The following is a 20,117-nucleotide window of genomic DNA, read 5'->3' as shown; positions in this document are numbered from 1 at the left end:
TAGATAGACATATAGACAGACAGACGGACAGATAGATAACAGAGATAGACATAGGGAGATGGAGATAGCTAGCTAGACAGATAGACAGATGGCTGGAGGGATAGATATAAATAGATATAAAACATGATAGAGATAGATGATGTATAGATTAGATATACATAGATGATATAGAGAAATATAGAGATGATAGATGATGGATGGATGGATAGATAAATAACCTTCATTGTCATTTTTTCCTATTTAAGCTTTGAAGGCTTAAGCCGGTGGAGGTTCAGCTTTGCCTTCAACAGGCCAAATCTGTGGGGGGGTGGGGGGTGTTGCCTTTCCCCACCCACATTTTTAAAAAATATATATTCTGATGGAAAGGAGAAGGGGGGAATCTACCAGCAAAGCCAGGCCTTTTTAGGATTGGGAAGGGGGGGGGACATTTGGTGCATTTAAAAACAAAATGGGCAGCTGGGGGGGGATATTGGAGCCTGACAAAGCTGGGAAATTGGGAGATTTTTTCGCCCCCACAGGAAACAAGGAAGTGGTTTTCTGCTTGCTCAAGCCATAAAAGGATCTTTTTCCTCGAGATGGTTCAAGGTTTGAGGAATTCGGTGCCTTCCTCTTTGGGGCTTTAAATTCTTCCCTTCCCACCTCCCAAAATCTAGGCCAGCTTCTAACGATTTGGCCCGGAGATGGCCGGAGGCCGTAACAGTTGCTAACCATCACCCCCCCTACCCAGCTAACACCCCCCTACCCAGAGCGGCGAGTATTCCGCGGATTCTCCCAACGGGGAAGCCGAGGGCGGGCAGAGGAAACAAGGCAAGCTTCCCGAGGACCGCCAAGCAGACACGCAAGACAGGCCCGGGGCCGAGTTCGAGATTTAACAAAACAGCAGGCAAATGACAAAGGTGCTTCCCCCTAGGTCAACGTCTTTCTCGGGGTCCTGGATGGTTAGGAACCCTCCAATTTTCTAGCGCGGGGCGAGGGCCAGGAAAGCGGTTCCAGCTCTTCGGGGCGGCTTTCGCCCTCCGCGGGCCTCGTCCCAGCAGAACGACCGCGAGGAGGGGGTGGGGTGGGGGGTCTTCTCCGTCCCCCTTCTTGTGTCCGACAGCGTCAAAGGACGGCTTCAGAGGTACTGCAAGGAGTTCAGGCTGTCCAGCTCGACTTCGACGGAGATGATGTGATGGCCTGGCACCATGGCTAGGCCCAGGACTCGGGGCTCGCCTGCTGAGAAGGAGTCTGGAGGAGACGGGGGGGGGGGGAGGGAGGGAGAGGGAGAGAGAGAGGGAGAGTGAGATAGAAAGAGGGGGAGAGACAGAAAGACAGAGGGAGAGAAAAAGAGAGACAGAAAGAGGGAGAGAGAAAGAGAGAGAGGGAGAGAGGAAGAGAGAGTGAGAGATAGAAAGGGGGAGAAAGACAGAGGGAGAGGAGAGAGGGAGAGGGAAAGAGATAGAAGGAGAGGGAGAGAAAGAGAGGGAGAGAGAAAGACGGAGAGAAAAAGAGATAGAAGGAAAGGGAGAAAGAAAGAAAGAGAGAGAGATAGAAAGAGGGGGGGGGAGAGAGAGAAAGAGAGGGAGAGAAAAAGGAAAGAGAGATAGAAGGAGAGAGGGAGAGAAAGAGAGAATGAGATAGAAAGGGGGAGAGAAAGACAGAGGGAGAGAAAAAGAGATAGAAAGACAGAGGTAGATAGATAAAAAGAGGGGGAGAGAGAGGGAGAGAAAAAGAAAGAGATAGAAAGAGAGAGAGAGAGAGAGAGAGAGAGAGAGAGAGAGAGAGAGAGAGAGAGAGAGAGAGTGTCAGTCAGTCCCCCGTCCCCCCCCCCCCAAAGGAGGAGAGAGGCTCTGAGCCTAACCGCCCTGGCTTCACTTTTCCAACAAACCCACTTCTGATGAGGGTTTTTTTTCCCCCTCTGCTCTCGTAGAATTTCAAGGGGTCACCAAGAAGACATCTAGTCTCACCCCCCGTGGGGTTTGTGCATCCTGAGGGTGGGTTGGAAGCTGGCTGGTTTCGGGGAAGAGGAGCCCTATATCTCTGCCCCTATATCTTAACCAGTAGGAAGTCTGGAGGTGCTTTAAAACACCCCGTCAGAATTGGCCTTGTTATCACGGGGGAGACAAAGGCGGTTTCCCCCCCACACACACAGACACCTTCGTGGCACCTCTGCCTTTCAGTCAGTTCACAGCATAGAAAATTACTTATAGAAGAGAATATCTGCAGCTCAGGGTTGAGGTGTGGGGTCCTTGGTGCTCTCTGAGCTGGGCAGTTTCCTTGCAGACGTCTCATGATCCAACTAGGGAACATCATCAGTGCTAGAAGGAAAGGAAAGGGAGGAAGGGAGGAAGGAAGGACTGACTGAGGGGTCAGTTTGTTCCTCCTCCTCCTCTTCCTCGCCATCCCTACCCCCTTCTAGCGCTGCTGATATTCCCTAGTTGGGTCATGAGACGTCTGCAAGGAAACCACCCAGCTCAGAGAGCACCAAGGACCCCACAGTCCGTCCTTCCTTCCTTCCTTCCTTCCTTCCTTCCTTCCTTCCTTCCTTCCTTCCTTCCTTCCTTCCTTCCCTTTCCTTCTAGCACTGATGACGTTCCCTAGCTGGGTCATGAGACGTCTGCAAGGAAACAACCCAGCTCAGAGAGTGCCTCGCTCGGGAATACTTGACTTTTGAAGAGATCCAGGTCATTTTAGAGGGATGAGGGCGCAGTCGTCAGGCACCAGGCCGGGGTGCAGTGGGGACTCACCCGTGGGTTTCAGGTATTCTTGGGCAGAACCCAGGATGACATTGCAGTCCCGATCAGTGCACAAGAAACAGCCCACCAGGGTCCGTCCGTCGGTCATACGAATCCGCAAGCTTTTGTTCAGGAGGTTCTCCAGCTTGCGTCGTGCACGCAGGTAGGGCGAGTCAGCTGCTTCTTCCACCGGGTCCTGCCAGAAACACCCAGAAAATATGTCCTCGGTCCCACCGAATTTTTCCAAAAGGAAAGCAAGCCACTAGTCCTTACAGAGGTTGGGTGAGGTTAATATGCACCCACGGCAGCATCCTTGGTGTTTTAGTGCTGTAGCCTGGATTGCTTTCAACACAGGTACATTGCATTAATCTATTATATAATGTCTGATCGACTGTCTCACTTAGCAACAGAAATTTTGGGCTCAATTGTGGTCATAAGTCGAGGACCACCTGTACTATAGTATAATATAATAATGCATACATAATAGTGTGTCTGTGTGTGCGTGTATACATACGTATATATGTATGAGGACCCAGATTGTTGGGGGCAATTAAGCTGACTTTGTAATAATGCCCCTTGGGGTGTGTGTGAAAGCCCTAATAAGCAGGCATATACATAGAATGAAGGCTACTGCTAAGCTTGTAAGCCGCCCTGAGTCTTCGGAGAAGGGCGGGATATAAATGGAATTAAAATAAAAAATAAATAAATAAAAAATATGTATATGTATACATACATACATACATAAATACATACACCGGTATGTGTGTGTGTGTGTATCTATATATCTATATCTCTCCCACTTCTCCCAGAAGAAGCAAGCTGAAGCCACCAGCCTGAGGATGACGGATGAGATTTCGTCGAAACGTCGCCCTGATACCTCCAATTCTACGTGGGGAAAAAACCCAAATGACCAAAGATCTACATACAAACACCCGCGAAAACCTCAGAAAACAAATATCTATATCTATATCTATATCTACACACACATACATATACACACACACACAGAGGTGTGTATATATCTATGTTTTTGTAGATTTTCACGGGTATAGGTATATAGGTCTTGGCGTATTTGGGTCTTTTCCCGTGTAGGATTGAGGGTGTCTTGGCGACGTTTCGACGAGGTCCCACTCGTCATCTTCAGGCTGGTGTCTTCGGTTTCGTGCAAAGCCGAAGACACCAGCCTGAGGATGATGAGTGGGACCTCGTCGAAACGTCACCAAGACACCCTCAATCCTACACGGGAAAAGACCCAAATACGCCAAGACCTACACATCTATATATTTATATCTACATATCTAATCTATATATCTCTATATATCTGTATCTATACACACACACACACACACACACACACACGTGTACCTACCTGTAGCTATCTATATCTATCTACACACACACATATACAAACATACACACACCACACACACACACTGTAAAAACTATTTAAAACAATAATAATATATTTTATTTTATTAAATTTATATACCGCCCTATTCCCGTAGGACTCAGGGCAGTTTACAGGGAAGGTTAGAAACCTAACATACAAAAATTAAAATCAGATTAAAACGAATGAATTAAATCAAGTCCCCGAAATTTAATACACATAATACCGTAATAGGCATTTATCTATATTAAATCTATATTAACTATAATAAAAATTTTAATTGCATTAAGCTGTTATACACATAGCTAGATTAACAATACTATTTAGAGGCCAGCCCCCTTCCCAACTTAGCAGATGGGCTTTGTAGTCCCACATCGTTGGGAGGGGGCTTTAACACCACCACCACCCCGATTTCTATCCCCCGCCCCCGCCCTTCCCTCACCTCGGCGGCGCTGTTTCCGCAGCCGTTTTCGTCCGACTCCCGAGGAAGCGGCGGCGGCGGCGGCGGCGGCGGCTGCCTCGGCATCGGCTCCTGGGCCGGCGGGGCCGCCATCTTGCCGAGAGAACTACCCTTCCCACAAAGCCCCGCGGCCCCTTTCTGGCGGCCTTACGCACGCACGCACGCACGCACGCACGCACGACGCCACGGCCGCGTCCGGCTTCTGGTTCGTCCCCGCCCCCCCCCCCCGCGAGCTGAGCCTGCCTTTCCCGTGGGGCCTTGCGGCGGCGCGTTGCCCGGGGAGCGAGGGACGCGGCGCATGCGCCGGAGAGGGCGATGCGATGGAGGGCTCCTCCCGGCCGCGTTTCTTCACGCCGCGGGAGGTGGCGGTGCACAACCGGCCGTGGGACCTCTGGGTCTCCTATCTGGGGCGGGTGTACGACCTCAGCCCCCTGGCCGAAGAGAACAGAGGTAAGGCGGGCGGGGGGGCGGGGGGAGGTGAGCTTGGGGGCTTCCCAAGCGGAGCCTCCAGGTGGAGAAGCAGTCTACCTGAAGGGAGGAGGAGGAGGAGGAGGAGGAGGAAGGGTGGTTATCCGAGACGGGAGTAGAAAGAAGGGCAGTCAGGGAAGAAAGCTGCCTGAGCAGGGGGTTGGACTAGATGACCTCCAAGGTCCCTTTCTTCTCCTTCTCCTCCTCCTTTTCTTCCTTCTTCTTTCTTCTCCCCCTCCCCCTCCCGTCAAATGAATCCATTCTTCTGAACGATCCTTCCTTAAAAGGAACGCTCTAGAGATGTTCTATAGATGCAATACGGTGTATGTGTCTTCTTGTCGTCATCATCATCATCATCATCATCGCAGTTGGAGGGCTAAATTCAAGGCTTGGCATGGCGCAGGGCGGTCAAAAAAGTCAAGATGGCGGCCCCGACCCTGCAGTGAAAGCCCCCCCTTCTATATTCACGTGCATGGCTTCCGTAAACGCACGTCCATTCCGATAAACGATAAAAACTCGAAAGGGCAGAATTGCGGGGCCCCTATCTCCTTTTCTGCAGTTCCCTATGATTCTTACGGTGCGGTGGCGGGCGCCATGTTGACTCTTTTGACCCCCTGAGACTCAAGGAGCAGGAGGAAAGGGTCCTGGCTAAGCGGCCTCTCTCTCTCTCTCTCTGCGCAGGGGACCTCCTCATGAAGCCCCTCCTGGAAGTGGCGGGAAGAGACATCAGCCACTGGTTCAACCCCAGAACCAAAGACGTGAGTGTCCGTCTGTCCGTCCGGGGATGCCAAGCCGGGGGTGGTCAGCCTTCGGGCCTTTCTGGATAAAACTGGGCCCTTCCTTTCGCAAGACCCAGGAAATGGGCCTGGGGAATGCCGGCGGGTAGTTACGGCAGAATCGCGTAGCGATGTGTTTATTTCTCTTCTGGCTTCTGCGACGGTTGTAAATTGAGGACTGCCTGGATCCCACAGTGCCCGTTCCTTTTTCTTGCCGAGAAGTCGAGATCTTCTGATCCTAAGCCAATGTTCAAAAGGTTTCATTTCTTGACGTAGGGTGGAAGGAAGGAAAATGGCTCTTCCTTTGAGGAGGGAAGATTTCCATCCGTAGGGTTGGAGGGAAACATCCTTGTTAGATGATGGTTGAATCTGGGCCTTCCGCCCTGCGCCTGTTTCCTTTCAGATCCAGACACACATCGATCCCCTGACGGGCTGCCTCAAGTACTACACGCCCCAGGGCCGGTTTGTGCACATCCCGCCGCCTCTTCCCCGCTCGGACTGGGCCAATGATTTCGGGGTGCCCTGGTGGAAAAACTCCATATACGAAATAGGCATCTTGTCTGCTAAAACCCGGCACATTCGGATCATCAACACTCTGACCTCTCAGGAGCAGACCCTCGAGGTGAGTCCTGCCCGACCCCAAGACCCTCGGAGCCATCGGTCTCCTTCCCTGGGTGACGTTGAGTGTATTCACACAATAGGCTTGAGTCAGGAGGCTATTAGCTTTAGGCTGGAAATTGGAGGAGTGTCAGTTTGGTGTGCGCGAGTTCTAGTCCCGCCTTAGGCATGAAAGCTGGCTGGATAAGTGGGGGCCAATCACCAGGAGGCTGTGAGTTCTAGTCCCGCCTAAGGCACGAAAGCTGGCTGGGTGAGTCTGGGCCAATCACCAGGAGATGGTGAGTTCTAGTCCCGCCTTAGGCACGAAAGCCATTTGGATGACCTTGTGCCAGCCATTTTCTCTCAGCCCTAGGAAGGAGGCAATGGCAAACCACTTCCGAGAATTCTGGCGAGGAAACTCGCGTGGACTTCTCTTGGCAGTCTTCAAGAACCATAGCCAATAAAACAAAGGGAGAAAAAAAAACCCTATACCTATATGTGCTTAGGGTTAACTATGATTAGGGCTCTATTGGGTCCAGTTCAATGCACAGAAACTGAGTTAGAGTCACCTTGTGACCCTGTGGAAGTCAAGCCAAGTTGACCACCTTGACCCCAGGAGGGGGGGGAAGGGGGCTCAAGGGTGTCCCCCTTCTGTGGGTCCCGTGGACAACCGTGGGCCCGTCTGCAGGTCTGCTCAGAAGAGACCATGTGGGAGATCTTGAGGCGCTACCTGCCCTACAATGCCCACGCCGCCAGTTACACGTGGAAGTACCACGGCACCGTCCTGGACATGGACAAGAACCTTCAGGACAACAACATCCCCGATGAAGACGAGGAGTTCTACCAGCTCAACATGGACGCCGACGACTTCACGTCCGCCATTTTGCTCTACTTCAACGATGACCTCACCGAGCTCTAGAAACCCGCCTAGCCGTGGGCCTAGTTTCTCTCCAACTCTGAAAGCCCCAGTTAGGCGCCCCTTCCCCTCACCAGCAATTGCAGGACGCCGAATTGTATCTTTAGGGTCGGCGGCACGGGCCGTCCTTGGGCAAACCCCTTCTCCCTCCATGAGCAGACTTGGTGGAAAGGGAGATGCACCCCGAATTACGGTGGGTCCCTAAAATACGGTTTGTCTTCTGAACTTCCAGCTGAATCTTTAAGGGCTCTCCTTGCTGTCGTTTGCTGCTGTGGCCACTAGAGGTCAGTCGTGGCTCACTGTGCAGTCATTTGTGATTTTTAAAAATAATGACCCACCCAATTTTATATCTCAACTTTTAAACTAGGGTCCTCTGGCCTGGATGAACATCCTGCTTAATCCGAAAGGAGACGAAGTAATCTCGGAGCGGCTATTTGCTCCTGCTCGAGCGGCTTGTTTGGAGGGCAAAGGGGTCTCTGAGGGGGAGGAAGGAGATAGGCAGCCGAGAATCCCCTTGGGAGGATGAGTGGGATTAAAAACGCAGCAGCAAAACATGGGATGTTTGCATTAGAAAGACATCGTTGTCGAGTTTAACTTTTATTATTTTTTTAAAAAATCATCTTGACGCATGCCTTGAAAAGAGCAAATCTTGAATAAAGATTGTCTTTTCTTCGTGTAACTTCAGATGTTAAGGTAAAAAAATATATATAGGCGACCATCGGAATTGTACGTTTCTCAGAAGTAAGCCTGCTGCAAATCGGTTTAGCGAGGGTGATTTTGTAAGAACCCTGTCCGGGATTGCAGCCCAAACTCGTTTTTTTTCCGTAAACTGGGGTTTCCAAAGAAAATACGTTAATGGCAAAGTCGTATCTTGAGTCAGGCTTGATCCTTGATTGTATTTGGGACCACGGATCCGTACGGGTCTTTGGCGCTGGCACCAGAGTGGTTTGCCGTTGTTTTCTTCTGGAATCTCTGTGTATTTCCTGGTGGCCTTCTATCCTATATTAACTTGATCCTAGTTTGTTTAGGATTTTGGAAACCAGACAGAATTGCTTAGATTCGTTTACCTAAGTACCAAAAAAACAACAACACCCCACCATTACTTTAAATTTATTTGTAATGTTTATATAGCTGCCCATCTTTCAGCCAACTCTGGGCACCTTCCGATCAAAATTTAAAAGACGTACGAAATCATTTTGAAGACTATTAAAATGCAACCGGTTGATAGATAAAACAACAATAACAACAAAAAACACACACCAAACCCCGGTGGTTTCAGGGGCATTTGTGGAAAAGCTAGCTGCGTGTTTCAAATGTCCATTTCCTCCGATTGTACGGAAACCAGCAATTCTTCCTTGTCTCTCATCAATCATGTTTCTGCCGTCAAGCACGACAGGCTGCGTGGTGCTTTTTATGATCGGTTCCCGGGATTCACTCTATGTCAGGCAGCGTTTCTTTTAAAAAGCCCGAAGTGTTTCCTTAAAAATAAATAAATAAATACAGGTCTTCCTCGAATTATGACTACGACTGAGTCCAAAATCGCGGTTGCTGAGCAAGACGGTCGTTAAGTATGTTTTGCCCCACGTTACGGCTTTTCTTGCCGCAGCTGTTAAGCGAATCGCTGCGCTTGTTAAATTAGAAACGTGATGGCTAGGTGAGCCTGGCCTTCCCAATTAAAAGTCAAGGTCACAAAAGGAGATCCACCTGACCCCTGGGGCGCTGCAACCGTCAGAAATGTGAGGCGGTTGCCAAGCATCCCAATTTTCAGGGCTGTCGTAACTTCGAATGATCACTGAGGGAATGGTTGTAAGTCGAGGACCACCTGTAATAATTCTGCATTTAAAATGCAGATGAAAACCCCACTGAGATTCTAGTCCATAGTGATCCCGAGATGCAGCCTCTTAATATGAAGGGATTCTGTGGCTCGGCTTGTCCCTTATTGGAGCTCTTAACGTGTTTGCAAACAGCAGCTCCCGTAAGATCTGCCTGTGTGCTTCTGCTGATCCAGGGGTCAGAGCCAGGGGGTGACCCCTTTGCAACCGGTGGACCTCAACTCCCAGAATTCCCCAGCCAGGCAGCCACGTGCGTAAAGGGCCCTAGTCGCCTACCCCTGGCTTAGAGGCTGGTAATCGGCCTCGAGTGGCTGTTGAGATCGAAGGCTGAGGTGCACGCAGATCACCGGTCCCACGAGACGGGCAGGGCAGCAACTTCTGAGGAGCGCGCGTTGTAAGGGACAGCCGAAAACCCTCGAGGAGAATTAAGTCAGCCCCGGGGGGACCGGGGAGTTTAACCCTCCTCTGAAAGGGCACGAGCGTGCTGCTTGCGGGAGGCTGATCCGAGGCTTCCGGTGTGTCCCCAAGGCCCAGTGGGCCTGCCATCCATCCGAGCCCACCGTTGACAGGGAGGGTGTGTGTGTGTGGAAACGCAGCGTGATCCTACGGGGACACCTCTTCCAGTTTGCAAAACAAAGCGGCCAGCGATCCCCGCCGGTTTGGACCCGGAGGTCTTCCAGGGTGGCGTTCTGCTCTACTCGCCCACGAGGCCCTGCGCAGCTTTGTTTCCTAGCCCGTTTCCTGTCACCTCTGTCTCCAAAAAACCCCGTCAAGCACGGGCTGATTTATTCCTACAGAAAGCTGTAGGCCGGTTGGCGTTTTGGGAGGAGGCGTAGAGAAGGGGGCACCCACTGGGCCTGCCAAGAGTAGATCGCCACTGGCAGAAAAGCCCACCTGTGGGATGTGCGGAAAGAGCGCGGGGGGGGGGAACTCACCCAGAGGGGAACTTAATCTACGAACCCCCCCAAAGAAGAAATGTTCTAGCCCTGTGGGGGGGGGGAGCCACCCTGCAGACCTTGAAAGGTCTGCTCTTGGTCTTGGCAGAAGGCAGCGGGGAGAGAGATAGGAGAGAGAGAGAGAGAGAGAGAGAGAGAGAGACGGATGGGCACCGGTCCATTTTCACAGGCGGCTAGCCTGGCTGTGGCAACATCAGGCCAGCTGTCTTTTTTTTCCTCCCTCCTGTGACAGCTGTTAAGAGGGGGAGGGAGGGAGGGAGGGAGGGAAGGGAAGGGGAAAGAAATCCAAAGTTGTGAAATGAGACTTGGGAGGTTGAATGTTATCTACGGTTCTGGCAGGCCCCGTCGCCCCCAGGGAGATTTTTCACTTCTACCAAGATCAGGTGGGATCATTGCCATCCATCCTCCATCTCGTGGGGGGGGGGAGAAATGCAACAATCCCCCCTCCTCCTGAGAAAGCCTACCACCTGGCTTTTCTTTCCCTTCCAGTGCTGGGCTGCCTCACCTGCCACCTGCTCCTGCCTTTAAAGCCCCCCTCCCCTCCCCCAAGCAAACTCTTTCTTCCATCTGACAGCTGCTTTGCAGAAGAGAAGCGCCGGCTGGCCATGGGTTGCCCCTCTTTCGTCCCCCTGCCCACCCACCTCCCCACTTCTGGCCCTTTTGCTCCGCAGCAGGGGAAACCCAAGTCCTTCCAAAAGGATTGTCCTCCGTAGCGGTTTTTTGTCATTAAATAAAAGAGTTTCTACGGACTGCCAAGCGAACCGGGACTGGGAAAACGTCGAGCCAAGATGTTTGTTGCAGGACAGAACTCTTGATACTGTCGCCAGCTGCTTCGTAACCGAGCCTGCTGGCGGGGGGCGGCAATCGAGGGAATCGGGAATTGTCCGGGTGTTTCAGGCAGCTTAAGCAGGACAAGGTCTGCGGGCTGGTGGTGGAAGGCGGCTCTCCGACAAGAGCCCTTAAACCAACTTAAACCAAGCAGGCCCCGGAGAGCGTGACCTGGAATCGCCGGCTGCACAAGACCTGGGGGGGTGGTGGGAGTGCAGGGAGCGTTGTTGAGCGCACTGAACACCCAGCCTTCACAATCGGCTGGAAAGTCATCACAAGTTTTCAAGGCTTCGGCCAAAAGCTGTGGACCCGGAGGCTAAAAAAATCTGGCAAAAGGTGGGACGAGTTTCTAAGGGAGGCGGCTGCTCTCCGTTTGATCATTTGCGCCCCGGGCGTTCAGTTCAATGCCTCCAGGTTTTCATGTGCATTTCCAACAGGGAAACACGCGACAAGTACACAATGGAAAGGGCAATGGTGCGAAGAACAGCACACACCTTTGGGGCCCTTTTGAGGGCCCCAGGGGGGCAGCGGGCTGGGGGTAAGCAGGCGAAATGAAGAGGCGGCTTTTTAAATGCCATGTCGCTGATCCCTGGATGGAAGTCCTGACGTTCTGGACCTGGTGAAGACGCTCCAACGATGGGCCTGCGGGGAAAAGGATGTCCCCTCCGGTCTCCGGCCCTTGGACGGTGAGGACCTAAAGATTTGGGCCACGTTCAGAAAATTAGGCTTGGACTCCGTTGCATTGGCCGACGGGTGAGAGGACGCTCAGAACTGGCGAAACTTCAAATTCAGATGCCGCTGAGCCGATCCAGGCTTCCTCTCCCCCGCTGGGAAGGAAGGGGTGGGTGGGTGGGCGATTGTACGTACAACCAGAAAGTCCATTTCTGGGTCAAAGAGGTGGATAGCGTGAAACCTCACAAGGCTCTTCTGGAGCACTGGCTTCCGGCATTGCCAGAGAAACGTTTCAACGTGAACGAACGGGCCTGGCGCCCACTGGCTCCGGGAGGGCTTCGGAGGGTGTTGCGTTAAATATAGAAGCCACCCGGGGGATGGATGACACTCATCTGGCAAACGGTGTCTCCTGCAGGCAGAGTTACTCCTCTGTGGACACTTAATAACTGGTCGAAGGGGGGAAAAGCCGAGACTGAGCTTGAACAGCCACAAACAGAGAGAAGAAAAGGTGCGCCGTGTAATATTTACAGGGCCTTCTTTTTTTGGCTGCCATCAAGAGGCGCTTCCCATCCCAGCCAGTCATTTGAAGCCAGGGTCCCATCCTCGCTTGCCACCGTCATTCCTGGATGTTCAGGAGGGGGATACGGCAGGCATGTAAATACGTATGTGTATCAAAATGCCGTACTGACGATCCTGGCAAGATTTCCTTTTCTGGGCTATTTGGTCTCGTTTCGTGCTTTGGGAAAATCTCGCAGCTAGAGGAAAATCTGCAAACGCGCAAAGGCCTCAAAAGTAAGCCTGGCGATCCGTTTGGCCACCGCGTCTAAGCAGGCTACAAAACACGCTGTACGTTGAAACAGGACTCTGGCCCTGTGGTCCAGTTCCAATAAAGTTGGGAGTACTTTGAATAAGCCTCATTTGTTTCCAGATTTATGATTCTAAGACTCACCATTTTAAAGGGGATTACCCTGAGCGAAGGAACCTTGTGTTTGTAGGTGATTGTTCCGAAACATCTCTCTCCAGCGTTGAGCCCTTCAGGATTCGGAACGTTTTCCTTCTCTCGCCGGAGACCGAGAAGCAGAGGAGCTTGGAGAAGGGGGCCCTGCTGCAAGGGACTATTAAAGCAGGTTTTAAAAAATTAACACAAATGTGCACCTCGCAGAAACCTGAGGCTAATAATAGAACCCGCTTGGCTGTATTTGCACAATACGCTTGTCCCGGTTGACTCAATGAATCCAATTTTCAGGGTTGGCTTAGTGAACTTAGCCAGAGGGGCTGGGTTAGTACAGGTCAAGCACAAATGCGGCCAACTGACCTGTCCCTAAAAGCGACATGACACGCGGTCCCCACCAGAAAATAAAAGTTGAATTTTACCTTTTGGAAATACTAGAGAAATAACGCTGGAATCTTAAATCATGTGTAGGCTTTTCAATGACCGGGTGAAACTAGGGAGAACAAAGCAAAGTTGGCACTGTTAATTCTCCACAAGTGTATTTGAACTTATAGTAGGTTTCTCTTAGCACAGGTGTGCCTATTCACTGAAGATGGTACATTTGGCAGGCAGGATCAGACACCCCCCCCATGGCACATTTCACTCAGAATAGGATGCTTGACCCCAAATGTCCGCTGAAGACTCTTTGTAGTTCAGTATTTACTCAGAGGGAAACCCCAGTGGGTGGGATGGCCAATAGCTTTCTTTTCAGGAATAGGATAAGGTCGCAGTCCCCTTGGGATTTGTCTACCTGGTTGTGTGCAGCAGTGGTGCCACCGGAGACTTAGGCGCAGCCTGTTCCTCGCGTTTTCTTTTGTGAGGACGGTACTTATGTGCAGTGGCCCAGGGCAAATCTGATTCTGTAATTCTCAGATATTAGGAGACTTTCCATTTGCAACAATCTTAAGAGCCAGACAGGAAGAGATGCAGGTCCTTTACAACTTTCTTGTTAGGTTGGCGGGTAGATTCCTATCACAGATGTGTGTTAACCAGTAAAAAAGAAAGTTTGGTAAAACTCAAGCATACATCTATTAGGTTTGACAGTGAAAATGATGTGTTCCTACTGTTAATTATTTTTGCCTCCATCTTACAGGCATGGGTTTTAGTTGTTTCCCCTACTATAAAAATAGGGTAAACAACTTTCAGCCCTAAATGGAACAGTATTACAAAATAGTCCTAATGAGGAATGCATAAGAAACAAGGTACTTTTATTTGGGGGAACCTTACCTCAGAGGCAAAAATACAAGGTTGGTTTTGGACACTCTTATCACATACAATAATTTAAGTGCATTGATCTCCCTGCCGGACTGCATCATGATCACCCCCAAATCTGATTGAAAACCGGCTTCCCTGTCAGTTCGGTGGTGGGGAAATAAAAACTTTGTAAATAGATATTTTATCACACTAATTTAATTATGCCTTATAATTTATTCCTGTGGGGCAAATCTAACATACTTTTTTAAAAAAAGAGTATCCGGACCCTAGCTTTCAAACGTTATTAATTTTAATGTAGCCTCTTTTAAAATGCAAAACCTGACCAAAATCATATTTATTTTATTTATTTTAATCCCATTTATATCCCGCCCTTCTCCGAAGACTCAGGGCGGCTTACAATTTAAGCACAAACCAATGTGCTTAGCAATAGCAATATGCATACATACATACATCGCTGTGTCTTGTCTGCCTGTATCAAAAGAATCTCATCTGGGAAAACAATAAAATCTCCTTCGTGAACGTGGACCAAAAAAAAGAGAAATCTTTTAATGAATTGCAGTAATCAGGGAGGTTTTTTTTTCTTCTTCTCTTCTTCCTTTCTTGCCCTAGAGGAAAAAAAGAAAAAAAAATAAGCCACTCCCTTCTGAAGTATTTAAAGTTAGAGAGAGAGAGAGAGAGAGAAAGGGGGGGAGGAAATAAAACACCCCTATTCTTCCCCCCCCCTCTTGTGCTAGTAAAGCAACCATAAGCACACACCAAAGTCATGGGTCTGACTAGTATGGAACAAGTTAACCTTTAACAATTTTATGCTGATGTCATAACTGAGCATGAGTACTGATTAATCCAACCTTTTCTCTCTCTCTCTCTTCCCCCCCTCCCCGTAAAAAATATTTTTATTGAGGGAGGTGGGGGGGGAGAGAGAGCCTAAGGAGAGGAGGGGGGAAAAAAAGAAATAATTTAGAGCAGCCATCTTTGTTTTATGCAGAAATCTTGTCAGGTTCCCCCCAGTGCCAGGAATGTCTAAATATTGTTCATGACCACAGATCTTGGGCGATTGAAAAGAAAATATCACCACAGCAAGAAGAGGGGGGGGGGGGGAAAACCTGCCTTGATCCTGATTTATCTTTTCTTTTCTTATTATTTATTTTTCTTGGCTAATTTTTTTTTGCCTTTTTTAAAAAAAAAATTGGAGCTGTTTTCTTTTTTCTTTTTGGAAAAGGAAGGGGGGGGTATTTCTTTTTTTTTTTGGAACCCTAAGGAAGAGGGGGTTAAAATTAAGCCAGCCATTTTGGGCACACACACATATATATGTGTGTGTGTAATATATATCTATATTTCCCCTCTTCATTTTTCTATGGGGTCCCCGTTTATCTTTTACCTCGCGGGGGGGCCCGCTTTTAAAAAATAATTTACAGGCGGCCATTTTTGTTGCTTTTTTTTTTTTTGCTCGGGTGGCAAAATATGATCCTCGACTCCCCACCTCAGAAGTGAGACCCGGTTTTTTTTTAAAAAAAATTTTTTCCCCTTTTTTCCCCTTACCCTCCCCCATTTTTTAAAAATTATTTTTTTCTCCCCCCCCAAAAAAGAGGGGGGAGCACAAGATCTGAGGAGAAACCTTGCCCAGAAAAGGAGGAAGAAGAAAGAAAGAAAGAAAGAAGAAAAGTTGTGAGGGAAAAGAAGAAGAAGGAAGAAGAGTCCCGGCCATCGCATGGGACTTTCTCCTCGGCCGCCCCCTCCCCACCAATTCCACACACGCCCACCGCCCCCCTCCTTTTTTTGGCGGATTTTTCTCTTTTTTTTGTCTTTTTTTTGAAGGCGGGGGGATGGTCTGAGGGGGGGCGCTTTTGAGGGAGCGCCGCCGCCGACCCCCCCCTCTCCGCCCGTCGGTGTTCCCCCACCCATCCGCCACCCCCTACCCCCCCTCCTCCTCCTCCTCCTCCGGCACCACCATGGCTTCCCCTCTGAGGGAGGACGAGGAAGAGGAGGAGGAGATGGTGGTGTCCGAGCCGGAGGGGGAGGAAGACGAAGAAGAGGAGGAGGAGGAGGAGGAAGAGGAGGAGGAGGAAGAGGACGACGACGAAGAAGCCGCCGCCGCCGCCGCTAGGAACGACAGCCCGGGCGACATCTTCCCGCCCGCCGTCGCCTCAGCCGCCTCAGCAGCAGCCGCAGCCGCCGCCGCCGCAGCAGTGCAGGCGGCGGCTGCCCCGCTGACCCCCGTCGCCTCAGCCGCCTCAGCCGCCGCCGCCTCCTCCACGCCGGCCGCCGGAGGGACCCGGCCGCCGCCGCCGCCAGGTAAACAACCGGCCATTTCGAGCCCCCCCTCCCCCCTCCTTCTCTTTTCCCCCGCCGCCCCCTCCGCCTGAGGGAAAAGAGCCGAGGGAGGGGGGCTGCCCCCCCTCTCCGACCCCCGCGCGCGCGAAGGGAGGGAGGAGGGAGGGGCGGGGCGGCTGTTGGTAAACAAGCAACGGTTTTCGAACGCCGCGGGGCCGGACGGGATGCCCGCGCGCCCGGCGCTGAGGGGGGGACCCCCCCCGCCCCCCGCGCGCCGGACAATCTCCCCCTCTCCAGCCCCGCCCTCTCTCTCTCTCTCTCTCCCTCTCCCGCCCTTCTTTCTACCTCGCTCCCCTCCCCCCGCCGCCGCCCCCCCCCGCGGCTGGGTTCCCGGAACAGCCTCTGGTTGCCTCAACGCCCCCCCCTCGCCTCCGATTCTGATGATTCTGTCTGACCCCCCACCTATCGGGGGGGTGGGTCCTCGCGAGGGCAGCTAGACGGACGCCCCTTCCCGCCAGGCGGCGGGAGGACAGTCCCTTTCGGGGCCTGAGGGGGAGGGGGGCGTCTGGGAGGGAGGGGAGGGGGGAGTCTGTGAGGAAAGTCGTTGACCCCCCCCTCAGGGGTTGGGTGAGGGAGGGGAAGGGGAGGGGATCCTTGAAACCCACCCCGGATGTCTGTTGGGGGAGGGGAGGGCAGGGGGAGAGGGGGTCATTGCCCCCCCTCAGGGGTTCTGTGAGGGAGAGGAGGGGGAGGGGAGGGGGAGAGGGGATCCTTGACCCCCCCAGGATGTCTGTTGGGGGAGGGGAGGGCAGGGGGAAAGGGTCTGTGAGGAAAGGGGATCATTGACCCCCCCCTCAGAGGTTCTGTGAGGGGGAGGGGATGAGGAGAGGGGATCATTGACCCCCCCAGTGTGTCTGTTGGGGAGAGGAGGGGCAGAGGGGATCTTTGAAACCCCCCCCCCCCGGATCTGTGAGGGGAGGGGGAGAGGGGGTCTGTGAGGAAAGGGAGAGGGCGTTGTTGAGCCCCCCCTCGGGTTGTGTGAGGGAGGGGAGGGGGAGGGGATGAGGAGAGGGGATCATTGCCCCCCAAGGGCTCTGCGAGGGAGGGGAGGGGAGGGGGAGAGGGGATCATTGCCCCCCTCCGTCCACTCCCAGTGTCTCTGGGTCCATCTCCATTGAGGGGTGGGGGGAAAAAGAGGGAGCGCTTGGGGGTGTCTGGGACTCCATCTCCTGGTGGGGAAAGAGGGTATAAGTAGAAAAGGGGGTGGCTGGGCACTTTGAGGGGGGCCAGAGGAGGGAGGGAGGGAGGGCCCTGGGCCTGCTAGGGGAGGAGGGCTGAAGTGGCCTCGGAGGGAAGAGGGAGAGGGGATGACCGCCCCCCTGCCCCCCCAAAGCGTCTTCTGGGTCTTCTGGGCCCGTGTGGAGATGGCGCCCTTTGTGAGACGGGAGATAAAGGGGTCACTTGGAGAGGTATGAGTAGAAAAGGGGGTGCCGGGGTGACTGGGCGCTTGCGAGGCCTGTTTTGACACCTCATAGGAAGGAGGGATGTCGGGGTGGGGTGGGGGTGAGGCTGTCTCTGAGGGAGGGGCGTTTGAGGGGATCGTTGCCCCCCCCGTTCACGGTGTCTGGCGGGCCGTCTCCCCGATGGGGAGGGCTCCCATTCTGGGATGGGGGGAGGGAAATGGGTCACTCAGGGGTGTGTATAAAGGGCCTGGTAGGGATGGCTCCCGTTGGAGGACGGGGTTGGCCATCCATGGCGGGAAAGGAGGTGTCACCTGGGGGTGTATAATTAGGAAAGGGGGTGCTGGAGTGAAGGGATGGCTGCGCGCTGGAGGGATCCTACTTACGGGATGCGGGCTGGAATTGTGGAGGGTGAGCAAGGGGCTTAGAAGAGAGGGATCTTGTGGGCCAACATGGCCAGGCTTGCCTTGACCAGGGCTGCCTGTCCAGCCTCTTCCTTGCCAGTCCTGGAGATTTAAGGGCTCTGGCCAAGAGTTTGCAGTGACCATAGACACTAGAGGGAGAGTTCTCAGATCAAAACCCCAGATAAAAGTGAATAAAAACCTACCACCCATACAGGTGTGTAACCGGCCTAGAAGGCCTAACAGGCGTCTGAATCCAAGTCACACGAACAGTTTGGTAGAAGATTTGGCCAATAAAATAAAATAAAAAAAATCCTACGGGCCATCAGGCATCAGAAGGCAAGCCCGTCTGTTGCTTGGAATAAATGAGCATGCCAAAAGGAAAGATTTGAGAGGTTTAGAGCCAAATAGGCAACGCCAGGCCAAACATCACTTTAAAAAAAACCTCATGAAAATAAAGACCCTTCTAAAACTTTTAAAGGCTGCATTTTCCCCCCAAAGTCGTGTTTGGGTAACTATTTCACCTGTGAAAAGAAGGGAAAGGGAAAATTAATGGACACTTGTTTAGACAGTGTTAAAAGGGACTTCTAAGGATATTAAATATTATACAGATAGTGTCTTCCCTGCAGATATTTAGCAGGAAAGCTTATTTCTTGCCTCTGGTTTTAAAAGTAAACTTTCATGAGAAGCAAACTTCTGTCAATCTGGGTGTGTACTTGGATTCACGTTGGCCAAGGCGGCTGGGAATTCTGAGTTGGGTCCCCCCTCCCCGTAGGAAAGGCTGATCCAACTACAGGTAGTCCTCCACTTACGATCACAGTTGTTAAGTGAAGCACTGCACTTGTTAAGTTAGTAACACAGCTGTGAAGTGAATCCGCTTGCTTTTGACCTGACTTGTCAGAAGGTCGCAAAAGGGGGAGATCACGTGACCCCGGGACACTGCAACCGTCATAAATACGAGTCGGTTGGCAGGTGTCCGAATTTTGATCAGATGACTGATATGCTGCAACGGGGTCGTGTGAAAAATGGCCACGGGTCGCCTTTTTAAAGCGCTGTTGTAACCTCGGTCACTAAACAAATGATTGTTAAGTCAAGGGCTACCAGTACTGGGAAATGTCCTTTATTATTTGCCTGCCTGCAATGGTTTTGTTACCATCACGGATAGACAGCGACGTTCTCTTTTTTAAAAAAAATAAATAAATAACACATGGTTAACTTAACAGAAATTGCGTCCCTGCATTTTGTCGGCTGGTTGTTTAGCTGATGGTTACAAAAGTCACTGGGGTAGCTTTTCTGATTACAGCCTCGTTGAAGGCTAGTGCCTTGATTTCTTATCAGTCTGGGTAACAGTCGATGTGCCAGACAACAAGCTGATTTAATTATCTCTAAATTGATGGGCTCTTCCCACGTGGCTTTATCCGCATCTGTGACTGGCACCCCCCCCCCCATATGAGGGGCTATTCCAAAGAGGAAAAATGGATGCTCCTTAAGCCTCCCTCTCGTTTGTCGTGCCTTTGATTTAATGGTGGACCCTCGGTCAATAATTCTCCGTGTTAGGGAATTGGAGGTATCCCTTAGGCTTAGGAGAAAATGTTCCATAGCCCCGTTAGTCCCTTTTTTTCCTTGGATTGTTGGGCCATGGCTGACTATGAAAGAAAGCCTGCTATCAAAACTTTGGAAAAAAAAATAGCAAATAAAAATCTCGCCAGCCTTCCTTATTTAGCAGTAGATCTTTTGTGACCAAGTCGGTGTTGCTTGAGGCCTGGGTGGCAGGACCTCCTGGTTGGTGACGTTTCCCTTTTGTAATCCCCTCTTGTTTTTTTATTCTCTGGGGTGAAAACAGCAACTCTAATATAAAGTCCTATCGCAAAATCCGAGCGGATAAAAAAAACAACAACCCAGCTCGTAAACTAGATAACGGTTTCTGTAACCGACGGGATGAATCCGTTGGGCCCTCATTACCCTGCAGCGTATCGGGCTTGCTTGTTCGCCATGCTCACGACTCTGGGTTGTTAGCCGACAATTGCTGTAGAAGCGAATAATAAAATACAAACATTTACATTTTGGCCTTATTAAAAAAGAGAGAAAGAGAGAGAGAGAGAAAAAAAACCTCCGTCCTTTGATCGTGTTTATCAGGGCGTCTTAAGTGGGCTGCCTCTAGGGAGGTGGCGTT

The 20,117-nt window shown here is 51.4% G+C and overlaps 2 protein-coding genes and 1 long non-coding RNA gene across 6 annotated transcripts; 1 reads left to right on the top strand and 2 right to left on the bottom strand.

Annotated features, from left to right (window-relative positions):
* Positions 1-855: 855 nt before the first annotated feature.
* On the bottom strand, positions 856-4,696 carry NAA38 (N-alpha-acetyltransferase 38, NatC auxiliary subunit). Its single transcript, XM_083377833.1, has 3 exons — positions 4,544-4,696; positions 2,727-2,910; positions 856-1,227 (listed from the first exon to the last, which is right to left on the bottom strand). Exons 1-3 carry the CDS (start codon positions 4,652-4,654, stop codon positions 1,115-1,117), a joined length of 408 nt encoding a protein of 135 aa, XP_083233959.1. The 5' UTR covers positions 4,655-4,696; the 3' UTR covers positions 856-1,114.
* Positions 4,697-4,878: 182 nt separating this feature from the next.
* On the top strand, positions 4,879-7,997 carry CYB5D1 (cytochrome b5 domain containing 1). 2 transcript variants are annotated; one of them, XM_083377808.1, is made up of 4 exons: positions 4,879-5,011; positions 5,711-5,787; positions 6,209-6,427; positions 7,686-7,997. In XM_083377808.1, the coding sequence occupies exons 1-4, from the start codon at positions 4,882-4,884 to the stop codon at positions 7,842-7,844; spliced, it is 585 nt and encodes a 194-aa protein (XP_083233934.1). In that variant the 5' UTR covers positions 4,879-4,881; the 3' UTR covers positions 7,845-7,997. The 2 variants fall into 2 exon arrangements, with proteins under 2 accessions (XP_083233934.1, XP_083233935.1); XM_083377809.1 differs by having other exon boundaries at positions 7,091-7,752.
* Positions 7,896-15,353, bottom strand: LOC310649435. 3 transcript variants are annotated; one of them, XR_014494222.1, is made up of 4 exons: positions 12,981-13,339; positions 12,556-12,721; positions 8,575-8,796; positions 7,896-8,385 (listed from the first exon to the last, which is right to left on the bottom strand). It is a non-coding gene; the product is annotated as an uncharacterized lncRNA (long non-coding RNA). The 3 variants fall into 3 exon arrangements; XR_014494221.1 differs by lacking the exon at positions 7,896-8,385 and adding an exon at positions 13,349-15,353 and having other exon boundaries at positions 8,413-8,796; positions 12,981-13,051; XR_014494223.1 differs by lacking the exon at positions 7,896-8,385 and having other exon boundaries at positions 8,413-8,796.
* Positions 15,354-20,117: the final 4,764 nt, after the last annotated feature.

This window comes from Vipera ursinii (assembly GCF_947247035.1).
Source record: "Vipera ursinii genome assembly, chromosome: Z".
In the NCBI taxonomy this organism is placed as follows: Eukaryota; Metazoa; Chordata; class Lepidosauria; order Squamata; family Viperidae; genus Vipera; species Vipera ursinii.
This window is presented reverse-complemented; position numbering and strand designations above follow the sequence as displayed.

What these genes read in the sequence shown, in the direction of transcription:
- NAA38 (XM_083377833.1), bottom strand. Translation starts at nt 4,654, where the DNA reads ATGGCGGCCCCGCCGGCCCAGGAGCCGATGCCGAGGCAGCCGCCGCCG. An exon ending in GCGGAAACAGCGCCGCCGAG is followed by an intron (nt 2,911 to 4,543) that starts GTGAGGGAAGGG and finishes TGTTTCTGGCAG; the next exon opens with GACCCGGTGGAAGAAGCAGC. An exon ending in AGAATACCTGAAACCCACGG is followed by an intron (nt 1,228 to 2,726) that starts GTGAGTCCCCAC and finishes CGTCTCCTCCAG; the next exon opens with ACTCCTTCTCAGCAGGCGAG.
- CYB5D1 (XM_083377809.1), top strand. Translation starts at nt 4,882, where the DNA reads ATGGAGGGCTCCTCCCGGCCGCGTTTCTTCACGCCGCGGGAGGTGGCG. An exon ending in CCTGGCCGAAGAGAACAGAG is followed by an intron (nt 5,012 to 5,710) that starts GTAAGGCGGGCG and finishes CTCTCTGCGCAG; the next exon opens with GGGACCTCCTCATGAAGCCC. An exon ending in CTCAGGAGCAGACCCTCGAG is followed by an intron (nt 6,428 to 7,090) that starts GTGAGTCCTGCC and finishes GCCCGTCTGCAG; the next exon opens with GTCTGCTCAGAAGAGACCAT.